General features: G+C 39.1%; 1 protein-coding gene across 3 annotated transcripts in view; it reads right to left on the minus strand.

Moving 5' to 3' along the window:
• Positions 1-13,170, minus strand: part of LRP2 (LDL receptor related protein 2) — a 769,913-nt gene that overhangs the window by 338,999 nt on the left and 417,744 nt on the right. For all 3 annotated transcript variants that reach the window (XR_003857363.1, XM_029605680.1, XM_029605679.1), the window contains one exon: positions 4,529-4,742. Coding sequence is in view for 2 of the 3 variants with exons in the window: in XM_029605680.1 (XP_029461540.1) it covers positions 4,529-4,742 (214 nt within the window). In the remaining variant the exon portion in view is untranslated. The remainder of the gene's footprint in view (positions 1-4,528; positions 4,743-13,170) is intronic.

The raw sequence follows: 13,170 nt of genomic DNA on the forward strand, positions 1-13,170 counted from the left end.
TCATTTTTACCACTACAGGGTAATGTGGATAAGAACATAAGAAAATGCCATACTGGGTCAGACCAAGGGTCCATCAAGCCCAACATCCTGTTTCCAACAGTGGCCAATCCAGGCCATAAGAACCTGGCAAGTACCCAAAAACTAAGTCTATTCCATGTAACCATTGCTAATGGCAGTGGCTATTCTCTAAGTGAACTTAATAGCAGGTAATGGACTTCTCCTCCAAGAACTTATCCAATCCTTTTTTAAACACAGCTATACTAACTGCACGAACCACATTCTCTGGCAACAAATTCCAGAGTTTAATTGTGCGTTGAGTAAAAAAGAACTTTCTCCGATTAGTTTTAAATGTGCCCCATGCTAACTTCATGGAGTGCCCCCTAGTCTTTCTATTATCCGAAAGAGTAAATAACCGATTCACATCTACCCGTTCTAGACCTCTCATGATTTTAAACACCTCTATCATATCCCCCCTCAGTCGTCTCTTCTCCAAGCTGAAAAGTCCTAACCTCTTTAGTCTTTCCTCATAGGGGAGTTGTTCCATTCCCCTTATCATTTTGGTAGCCCTTCTCTGTACCTTCTCCATCGCAATTATATCTTTTTTGAGATGCGGCGACCAGAATTGTACACAGTATTCAAAGTGCGGTCTCACCATGGAGCGATACAAAGGCATTATGACATTTTCCGTTTTATTCATCATTCCTTTTCTAATAATTCCCAACATTCTGTTTGCTTTTTTGACTGCCGCAGCACACTGCACCGACGATTTCAATGTGTTATCCACTATGACACCTAGATCTCTTTCTTGGGTTGTAGCACCTAATATGGAACCCAACATTGTGTAATTATAGCATGGGTTATTTTTCCCTATATGCATCACCTTGCACTTATCCACATTAAATTTCATCTGCCATTTGGATGCCCAATTTTCCAGTCTCACAAGGTCTTCCTGCAATTTATCACAATCTGCTTGTGATTTAACTACTCTGAACAATTTTGTGTCATCTGCAAATTTGATTATCTCACTCGTCGTATTTCTTTCCAGATCATTTATAAATATATTGAACAGTAAGGGTCCCAATACAGATCCCTGAGGCACTCCACTGTCCACTCCCTTCCACTGAGAAAATTGCCCATTTAATCCTACTCTCTGTTTCCTGTCTTTTAGCCAGTTTGCAATCCACGAAAGGACATCGCCACCTATCCCATGACTTTTTACTTTTCCTAGAAGCCTCTCATGAGGAACTTTGTCAAACGCCTTCTGAAAATCCAAGTATACTATATCTACCTGTTCACCTTTATCCACATGTTTATTAACTCCTTCAAAAAAGTGAAGCAGATTTGTGAGGCGAAGATTATTTCCGTGGGAACAGAATAGGTGAAAGTCCTTATCCACGCAGGCCCTTAGGTCTTGAACTTCTTCCACCTTCCATTCTTCAATGAATTTTGCTTCCAGTGCAATACTCTGAAAATCCTTTCCACTTGTTTCCTTAACCCCCTGCCTTGAGAGGCTCTACCCATGCATACACCGCCATCTCCACGTGAACATACTTCCTCACATTACTGCTCAGTTTAACCTTTTCATGGTCAGATGGTAAAGTGTGAGATATTGCAATCCATACCAGTGTATTTTCTTCCAAGAAAGCCAAAGTCAACATGAAGTTCTGGTATTCATCCTTCCACCCTTATGTGATATTTATCCTTCCACCCATGAAATAAAAGCTCTCATTATAGTCTGACGCTTTCTTTCTGGAAGCAGCGCCTTGCAGTAAGTTCCCAGAACAAGACTTCTAACTCTCATCCCAGATGGGACTTGAACCCACAATCCCTGGCTCTAGAGACCAGTGCCTTATCCATTAGGCCACTGGGATCAGGTTCACAATCTGTTTCCAATATTGGTAAGATAAAGGTATTACACTACTCCAACATGTATTGACCAATAAGGGAAATCTATCATCATTCCAGTCATTGCTGACTCAATTTGATTTAAGTACTGTTGATTTTTTTTCATATATGCAATTACGCCACTACACTATTTCACTACAAAAGACAGATTTGGATATGAAGATGGTTGATAAGGAGTATATTTTTTTCATGTAGAATGGAGGAGGTTATCCCATTCTAAGCTACACCAGGAATTACAAAAATTAGATAACGAGTTTTGGGTTGTGACACTTTGGAATCGTTGGAAAATAGATAGTGATTTTCATATTTCTAATGTAGATTTGTTAACCTGTTTTAAAACTGTGAAAAGTATTTCTGCTATTAATTATTTAAGGGAAATACAATTTAAATTCCTGCACATAGCATATATTTCTCAAACATTAGCCTTTAAAGCACACTTTACTACCTCTGAAATTTGCATGAAGTGTTCTCTGGAAAGAGGGTCCTTTTCTCATGCTTTTTGGGATGCCCTAAAGTTTTCAAATTTTGAAAAAGTGTTGTATCATATATTAATGACCTTAAAGGTTACGAAATTCCATTGATACCGAAGCTAGTCTTATTTGAAGGAGGTATACCTAAGTATGTATGAAGTAAAGGGAAGTGACTCCTTGTTAAAAAGTTATTGGTACAGGGTAAATGATCTATTCTGTAGTTTGGAGAGAAGCGAGTTGTCCTTCTTTTTGGCAATGGCATAATGCGGTACATAATATGATGTTTATGGAATCCTTAGCTACACATATGTTCTTTTGATCCAAGACATTTGGGATCAATATATTCAGAGTTTATCCAGCAGAGCTCAAAGCTTAATTTTTAATACTTTATAGAGGGGTATATTGTTCTCTAGATTGATAGATGATGTTGTAGATGTGGTTATTTTCCCCTCTATAGGGGGAAGGGGAGGGGAGGGGAACAGGGAGGGAAAGGCTGCTGATCACTGAGGGGTGGTATGTGATTTAGATGGACCAGAATAAGACGTCTGAACCAATTTGAAGTTGTGATGTTAGAGTGAATGGTAAGAGGGGGAAAATAACAGACAGAATTTAATTGACATTAAGATTGATAGTTTTATTGAAGCATTAGGAGCAAGAATGTATTGATTTATCTTCTGCTTATTACTATGTTATGACAGTGTCTCCTCTTTCATACGCCATGTATTTGTGCTTATCTTGTTGTGGTAATAAAGATATTTAAATATAAAGCTGCACATTAAGGCGTGTGGTTAATGCATATTAGTAAAAAAGTGGTTAAGTTATCATGAAAGGAAATTTTAAATATATACTCTGAAAACTGACTTCTTTTTATGGACATCTGAGGGCCTGGTTCACTAAGGTTTTTCTCTTAATCTGTGCCTATGGGAACTGGCCTTGATGAATCAGGCCCCAAATCTTAGCCATGTAAATGAGTGGAGTTTTGAGCACTAAGAACTCAAAATTCAGTTTGTCTGTATGCATCTGACAGTAAAGAGTTAATTTTCTAACTATCCACACTACTGCAAAATAAATTACTTAGTGACTTTGCACCAATTTTTAAAGTGAATGGGTGTACCTATTTTTACTTTAAAATTTACCTCAGGAAAATTACTTGCACACATTTACACCCGCTAATAGGTGCAGATAGCTTTTTTTTAAATTATTTTTTATTTTTTTATTGTTTTCAACTCAATAAGCAAAGCAAAAAATCTTACATCTGAAAACAGAATGATGATTGCGAAACATCACATATTATGCATTATATCACACTTACACAGAATAAATACACCATCGTAATATCAACTAACTTATACATCATTCTCTAAAAAGGAAACAAATGAGGGGCGTGTAAGCCAGGGAGTTTCAAAGGAAACTGCAGAAAGCTTTTTTGAGGAAAAATATGTGCATTCATTTGAAAATTCTGAAGTATGCATGGAATTGCAAGCCCCTCCCCAGCTCCCACCCACAGAAACAAGTGCATTTACTGTGGATAAGCTTACATGTGGTGGCATGAGGCACCTTCAGTTACCTACACATAGGGAAGGGAATTTCCTGAAAGCCATTTCTGACAGTAAAGCCTTATTTTACAGGTAGAAATTACCTTTTAGAAATTTGTCTGCTCCATATGCGGGTAAAAGTATGCTTTTACAAAATTTCCTAACCCATGTGTAGGTTAAGTTTAAGCACATTGGGCCTATATGTGTATAAGTTTACCAGCAGTGAGTAGACACATTCCCAGGGGTGGGGCAGGGGAGGAATTTGCACTTACATGAAACACTTTTGAATTTTCAAATATGTGCTTCTATTTTGCCTTGAAAAATCTACCTGCATAAATTAACAGATGTAAATATGCACAGGTAATTTTCCTGGGATAATTTTCAGAGTGAACTTAGTGCATAAATTGCTGTAAATTTCATGGCAGTTCAGGCAGTTTCAAAATTATCCCCTTAAGATGCACACTGAAGACACAGAACTGTTACTAAATGACCCCCCACAGTTAAGACGCAGAACTTCCTACCTCTGAAACATTAGCCCCAAACCAACTGCTCAGCAGGCATAGGATTTAATAGCTAACATGAAGTTTTTATCTTAAATTCCAATTTAAAAATACTCACTATCCCTGTAGTGTACACGCAGGCATTTTAAGCCTGAGATATTGTCTCGTAGCACTACTTTGTTTGCTCCAGTTGACTTGTCGACTCTCTCAATGACCTCATAATCTCGATCAGTGTAATAGAGGAAGGTATCATGGACAGCGATTCCCCAGGGGTGAGACAGATGATTTACCACAGTCACGCGATTGGTTCCATCCACATTTGCTCTTTCAATCTAAGGGAAAAGTTACAAATTCATTAGAATTGTTAAACAACTTTAAATTAAAACTCAGCACCATAGTACTACAGTGAAAAACTGCTTTAAAGTGTTAGAAACAGGATGCTGAGCTTGATGGACCCTTTGTCTGACTCAGTATGGCAACTTCTTATATTCTTAAAGTACTTTATGCACACTGAAAGGTTTTTTGCACAATTTTTTCTGTGAAATTTTCTTTTCCTGAGGTTGCAAAACATTGGCCAAAAGACATACTATATTAAAACTGTGCAAGCAATTTGACTCATAAGCTTTTGTGCACTTAGGGAGGGAAATTTTCAAGGGGACTTCTGCAGGTAATATAGCACTTTAACTGCAGAAATAGCTTTTTAGAAAACTGTGCGACCAATCTACTTAGAAAATCGTGCACATACACATTGTATGTGAGTATTTTTATGTGGATAGGAGAGACATATTCCTCAGAAGGTTAGTAAATAGGCTGAAATCCTAAATAAATAACTTTCTGTTCAAACATGCTAAAATTCAAACATCCATCCTGCAACTGCTACACCAGTCCAAAACTTATGAGGTAGACTTTAAAAGGCTTGCACATGAAAAACGGAAGATAAGCGTGACTCAGCTGCGTGGATTTTAAAAAGGCCCACAGCCACGTGCTTACCCCCCCGTAAGCAGATAATAAAGTTTTGGCAAAGGGGGGAGGGTCTGGGTGGGGGGTGGGCAGGCTGGGACTGCACTATGCAGTTATGTGCATCAGCATGCACCGGAATCCCTCACCGCGTAACTTGCTTTTGCTATGGGCTGCATGTAAATAGGTACATTAAAAAAAAAGGTAGTTAGCGGGTTTTAGGGTCGGGGTTAGTAGGGTAAAAGAGAGGCTAGTTAGGGAGGGGTTTAGGAAGGCCTCTCTTTTACTGGGGCAAACTGGGAGGGAACTGGGAAATAGGCCTAATGCGTTGCCGTACGTATCTACTAAAATCCCACTTACGCGCTTGAGACAACATTCGTGCGTACATGTGCGCATCGATATAAAATCATGTGTGCATGTTGGCACGGCTAGCCAACATAAGAATATAAACACACGCATGTTAGAAAATCGGTGTGTCCATGTGCACATGCTGGTAAATGCATATACATGTGTGCATGCAAGTCACTTTAAAAGTGACTGCTTTAGAGTTTAGTCTCATCCAGCAGCATGGAGGCAGAGTTCTATTTTTTTTTAAATGATATCACCAGCATATATGTCACATTTAGAACCAATTCAGCCAGTTTACACTACTGTCAAAGCTAAAAAAACAACTATATAACACTAACAATAAAAGGTATTAAAGAAAAAAAATGTAAAAACCTCTGCAAGTCCTTTCTTGCATTGTCACAAACCTTCAAACTATGCTTCTTGCTATAAATATTGTATAGCTTAAGTAAGAATATAAGTTTGATGAAGGTACGTTAATCTCACTTTGCCAAAAGCACAGAAAATATGATTTCATCCAAAACTACTAACTTTAATTTTCTTTTCTTTTTTTTTTATATATATATTTTTATGGGAGGGGTTCTGGACTGGTGTAGCAGAAGTAAAGGAAAGGAAATTAACAGGCAAGACATAATTTCTCCTTCCTCTACCTTCTGGCTCCACCATTCCCAAACCTATGGGAAATACCAAAGCCCATCTAAGGGTGGGTGGATGACAATTCCACTTTTAAGGCTGAAGAACAAAAAAGGGTATCTTGACTAGCGAGAAGATCCAACCTATAGTGTCTTGCAAATGGCCCCAAAGAGGACCATGTTGCTCAGCTTTACAAATCTTCACTGGATTCACTGCGCATCTTTCCGCCCACAATGAAACCTGCACTATGTTGAATGAACCCTAATCATTTTACCCTGCGTAAATATTCTGACGAAATGGCATTCTTCAACCATCTAACAATTGGGGTTTTTGAAGTCAATTCCCCCTTTTGTTATCCGCAAAGGACAAACAATCTTTCGGATTTATGAAATTCCTTCGATTTTAACAAGATACGTTTTTTAAAAGCTCTAAAAATCCAAATACTTGATTGTATGTCAACTTTACATTCTCTCTTGTTAAAGGCAGGAAGAACAATTTTTGATTAATATGAAACGAAGATACAACCTTACCCCTAGATTCATCAACATGCTATAATTTTGCTTGGATAACGCCCACGATAATAAAAAGGGGTGGTTTATGATAATTTTAGAATTACCACACCATGTTTGGGGGGGGGGGGGAGAGAAAGAGAGAGAGAGAGAGACTCTTTATAAGGCCTTCATAGTAGTCAACTATTTATATCACTATAGGAAGGGCTCTAAACCAGGGTACTATCAAGCAAGGGGAAGAGAACATTGTAGAAATCTCAAATTTGTGAGACTTTCCTCACTCCAAATGATGTCAAATCTTCACTGAGGTCTACTGTGCTGTTCGTAAGTCTCACTCTGCATGTCAAACTGGCCCCAAAACCCTAAACTATCACCAAAACCTCACCTTGAGTTATTAGCTGGCCCTCCTATAGTGATATAAATAGTTGAATACTGTGAAGGCCTTCCCAGAAGCGCTCTCTCTCTCCACCAGGAAAAAAGGTGTAGTTATTTCTGGCATTAAAAACATGCAATATTGCCCCTTATTTTCATTAATCCCACCCAAACCCCTCCCCAATCCCAGCCCTATGAAAAATTTGCATTTGCACAATGCAATACCATTAATAACGCATGTGTAATGGCATTATCACAGGTGTTAATGCCATAATGCATTTTGATGAATGCATTAGGTAGAAAAGAAGGGACTGGTCTTAAAATAATCAAATTTTTTGTAAATTTCAAAAAGATGGTTTGGCATGACAGTACCTGCAATTCTGAAATTTGCCTTGCAGTTGAAATCACTATTAAAAATACTGTTTTTAAAGTCAAGTCCTTTATAGTGGTTTGGCATAAAGGCTCAAATGGAGAACTAGGTAAAGCCTGTAAAACCAAATTTATTCCAGTTTGGAAAAACAGTTCTGATTGGCAGGCATATATGTTTTACCCCTCTAAGAAAATGACAAACATCCAAATGGGGAGTTATTAAGCAACCATTTATTTGTCCACAAAAGAAAGAAACATCAGCTATCTGCAACTTTAAAGAATTTAAAGCTAAACTGTTATCCAATCCACACTGTAAAAAATCAAGAATATCATCTATTTGCACAGGCCATGGTAATAAATTTCTATTCTTGCAAATTTAAAAAAAAATGTACCACACTCATGAAAGAAAAAGAAGTAGAACTCTTTCTAGAAACTAACATTGTATTAATAACAGAGAGTGAGTAACCGCTCCTAATTAACCTTGCCCTTTCAATAGCCAAGCTATAAGAAAGAATGGAGTTGAATCCTCCAACTCCTTAGGCCTCTGATGTAGAAGGCCCTTGACCTGATGTAGACTTAGTGGTTGATCTACTAACAACCTCCTTAGGTCCACATACCAAGGCCTTCATGGCCAATCTGGAGCAACTAGAACCACTGAAACTCTTTCCTTTTCTATTTTCCTTAATACTTTTGCTATTAATAGCCAAAAAAGAAAAAGATACAGAAGCTTGTAGCCACTTCAACTTTGCTGAAAGGCATCTATTGCTTCATTGCCTAGATCTCTGTGATGACTGAAAAACTTTTTACTTTTCTGTTCTTGCTGGAAGCCATCAGATCTATCAGATGTGGCCCCCATCTTTGTATTATCTGAACATAAGCCTTCTGACTTAATTCCCATTCTCCAGGATCTATTACATTCCGACTGAGATAGTCTGCCTGAATATTGCTCACACCTGCTATGTGTTGAGCTGTTAACTGGACTAGATGATTCTCAGCCCAAGCAAACAATAAATCTGATTCTTCTGAAACACCCTGACTGTGAGTGCCACCCTGCTTGTTTATATAAGCAACTGTTACTGCATTGTTGCATAAGACTTTCGCCGCCTTCCCTTGAAAAAGATTCTGAAAATGCAAAAGAGCCAATCTGATACCTCTGGTCTCCAGGCGATTTATTGACCAATGTATCTGGCTCTGGCTCCAAAGATTCTAAGCATAAAGATTCCTGTAATGAGCTCTCCAGCCTCTTAAACTGGCATCCGTTGTTAGGATCCAGTCTGGACTTTCCAATGGCATTCCTTTTGTCAAATTTGGGTGATGCACCCACCCTTTAGAGACCTTTGAATATCGATGGTTAACGGAAGATGCACCCTGTAGCCCTGAAAATGAGGTTTCCATCTCAAAAGAAGTGAGATCTGCAATGGTCTCATGTGAGCTTTTGCCCAAGGAACTAATTCTAAAGTAGAAGCCATTGAGCCTAGAAGCTGTAAATAATGGAAAGCAGTTGGAGCCTGTTGATCTAAACAACTGTACACCTAGAAGCAAATTTTTGAAACTCTCTTCTGAGGAAGATATACCCTGCCTGCAGCTGTGTCAGATCTTGCCCCTAAATGTTCTAAAGTCTGTGAGGACTGCAAATGACTCTTTAAAACTGATCATCCAACCTAGCCTTTGGAGTAAATAGACTTCTGTCTCTGTTGAGACCACTCCCTCAGCATACGACTTAGCCCTTATTAACCAATCATCCAGCTAACGTTGGATCAGAATTCCATTCTCTTAAAAGACAGCTACTACAACCATAACTTTTGTGAAAGTCCTTGGTGCAGTTGCCAAACCAAAAGGTAGGGTAATAAACTGATAATGTTGTCTGATTATGCAAAAACAAAGACATTTTTGGAACTCTGACTTCACTGGAATATGAAAGTAAGCTTCTTTTAAATTAAGAGATGTTAAAAATTTGCCCTAGCAATCTGGTAATAACAGTATGCAGAGATTCCATGTGAAATCGAGGGATATATATATTCTGATTCACAGCCTTTAGATCCAAAATGGGTCTGAAAGAACCATCCTTCTTTGGAATCACAAAGTAAATTTAATAGTATCCCCCTTTGACATTCCTTGATTGGAACCTAGTGAATTGCTTGCAACTGAATCAATTTGTTCAATGTCCAATGAAATGGAGCAATCTTGGGTGGAGAATAGGCAGGTGAGATAACAAAATGATCTTTTATCAACCTTCTTAAATTTGAAATGTAACCATTTTGGATTATATCCCAAACCCATTAGTCTGATGTAATCTGGATCCATTCCCTGAGTAACTTGCCCCCTATAGCCTCACCTAGAGAATGAATCCCTTGGGCCTCATTGTATATTCTGAGAAGTACTGGAGGTGCGAATAATATCACCCTTTGGTATTCTTGCTCCTCAAAAAGGCTGTGACCTGCTTTTACCCCTCGAGAACTAAGGGGTAAATTTCCTACCAGATCTATATCTTTTTGCTTCCATAGATTGAGAATTAGCCCAGTATGGATGAAAACTTCAGGCCTTATCCTCTGGTAATTTTGGATCTCCCAGATCTCTTATTAGACAGTCTAATTTCTCACCAAAGAAGTATTTACCCTTAAAAGGCATATGTGAAAATCTAGATTTAGACCAAAAGTCCGCAGACCAATTTGTTAGCCACAGAAGACATCTAGCTCCCACAGAGAGAGATAAAGATCTAGCAGCAATTCTAATTTAATATAATGCATCAGACAAGTAAGCCATAGCCGATTCTAGTTTTGCAGTACTTTCCAGCTCAAATAATTGTTGAATCCAACGAAGTAATGATCTAGATACAAAACGGAAAATGTCATAATGCCTCTGTATCGCTCCATGGTGAGACCGCACCTTGAATACTGTGTACAATTCTGGTCGCCGCATCTCAAAAAAGATATAATTGCAATGGAGAAGGTACAGAGAAGGGCTACCAAAATGATAAGGGGAATGGAACAACTCCCCTATGAGGAAAGACTAAAGAGGTTAGGACTTTTCAGCTTGGAGAAGAGACGACTGAGGGGGGATATGATAGAGGTGTTTAAAATCATGAGAGGTCTAGAATGGGTAGATGTGAATCGGTTATTTACTCTTTCGGATAGTAGAAAGACTAGGGGACACTCCATGAAGTTAGCAAGGGGCACATTTAAAACTAATCGGAGAAAGTTCTTTTTTACTCAACGCACAATTAAACTCTGGAATTTGTTGCCAGAGAATGTGGTTCGTGCAGTTAGTATAGCTGTGTTTAAAAAAGGATTGGATAAGTTCTTGGAGGAGAAGTCCATTACCTGCTATTAAGTTCACTTAGAGAATAGCCACTGCCATTAGCAATGGTTACATGGAATAGACTTAGTTTTTGGGTACTTGCCAGGTTCTTATGGCCTGGATTGGCCACTGTTGGAAACAGGATGCTGGGCTTGATGGACCCTTGGTCTGACCCAGTATGGCATTTTCTTATATTCTTATGTTCTTATAACTAGAACAAACTGCTCCCTGAGCAGAAAAGAGCCATTATATATTCAATTTCTGGGTGAAGAGGGAAAACAGAAGCGGTCTTCTGTGTTCCTCCTAGGATTGGATCCCAACTGTGTGTTTCCTCAAATGTTTGCTCCTCTAAACGTAATACAAAAATAACCTGCAAAATTATCACTGATATCTCATCTTTATCAGATAACCTGATCTGCTATTCCTCATCTTCCACTGACTGAATCTCATCTTCTTCCAAAGAATCAAGTGTACTACGGCCTCTCTCATCCTCTAATCTTAAATAAGAGGGACAATCAAAATCCAGAGAATATGATTCAGCCTCCTCTGAATGAAATATTTTTCTCTTTCAAGGCTTTAAAACTTCAGAATGTAAAATATCACTCCACTCTTGATCTACAACATATCACACTGCCCTTGGGAGGCCTGAAAAGCCTGATATAAAATTTTTTAAAAATCTGGTGAAAAAGAACCAGCACTAGTGCTAGGGACTTCCTGATTAGAAACCTGAAGAAAATCGAAAGCTGGTAGTAAATTAGGAGGTCCCTGACTTAACGAAGGACCTGCCTTAACGAAGGACCTGCCTTTGATGACAAAGTTCCTGCTGAATCATTCAAAATGGGAACCCCGACCAAGTCAGTTGGAATGGCAGCCGCTAACGGCTTCAGAAAAACTGATTTTGCTCTAAGGCAGGGGTGGGCAACTAATTTTCCCATGGGGCCGCATGAGAAATTGGGATGGTTTTAGAGGGCCGGACTAATATAATTAACTCAGTTCTCAATAGCCCTACTTATGAAAAGACAGCAGTTTACCACCAATGCATGTCCTCTGAGAAAACACAACAAATAAGACCGATACAAACGCTTACATGCTAGCAAAATATCTCATCTCGGTAACAGACACAGAACCGACCTAACATACTCCCAGGATCTGTAGTAATGCACATAAACTAATCCACACACAGTTACACCTGTATTATGGAATACAAAACAGGAGCAACCCTATCTATGAAAAGGCAACACCACAAATATTAAATCAGGTCCTAAAAACCAATACACCTCTTATTAGGAAAACAGAATAGCAAGCAGCTATAGATCCCCACACAGAAATAATTGTAAAACTATACTAATAAGCAGAATAAATGTTTCAAAACAGCTATGAACAGAATAACATCCAACAATTAAAAACTCATAAAAACTATTAAACATTCTCCAAACACCAATAAAATATTTCAAAAAAGCAGACATCACACAATTAAAATGGCAGTCAAGAAAAATAAACTTAAAGCCATCTTTACTTACCCCCTCCAGCAGCTCTCCTACTCCCCTTCCCTGCAGGCCGTGGCACACACCAGAAGCAGCAGTAGAAGCTAAGCTCTATACTTATGGTCCTCTTCCTTAGTGCCCATGTCTCTCACACACACACCATACCAGTCATGCCCCCATGACCAGTTTCTGTCTCTCACACACCAATTATCTCCCAAACAGTCTTTGGCACACACACCAGTCACCTTCCTGAACAGTTTCTCTCATGCCATACACACACACACACAGGCTTCCCACTCCCGTGTTCTTCTTACATATATGGGCTTCTCACTCTCATAATCACTTTCTCTGTCTCTCTCTCTCTCTCTCACACACACACACACACCCACACACTCACTCACCAGTCTCTCACTCCCATGCTTGTTCTCTCCACATGCACAGGCTTCTCATTCCCATAATCACTTTCTTTCTTTCTCTCTCTCACACACACACACACACTCACTCACCAGTCTCTCACTCCCATGTTCTCTTTCAGATATACAGGCTTCTCCCTCCCATGATGTGTCTCACACACACCCAGGTTTCTCACTCCCAAGCTCACTCTTCACATGCACAGGCTTCTCATTCCCATAATCACTTTACTTCTCTCTCTCTCTCACACACACACACACACACACACACACACCAGTCACCTGATCTCACTCATGCATACACACACACTCAGGCTTCCCACTCCCAAGTTCTCTTTCAGATATACAGGCTTCTCCCTCCCATGCTGTCTCACACACACCCAG

Source organism: Rhinatrema bivittatum, chromosome 6 (assembly GCF_901001135.1).
Source record: "Rhinatrema bivittatum chromosome 6, aRhiBiv1.1, whole genome shotgun sequence".
Classification (NCBI taxonomy): Eukaryota; Metazoa; Chordata; class Amphibia; order Gymnophiona; family Rhinatrematidae; genus Rhinatrema; species Rhinatrema bivittatum.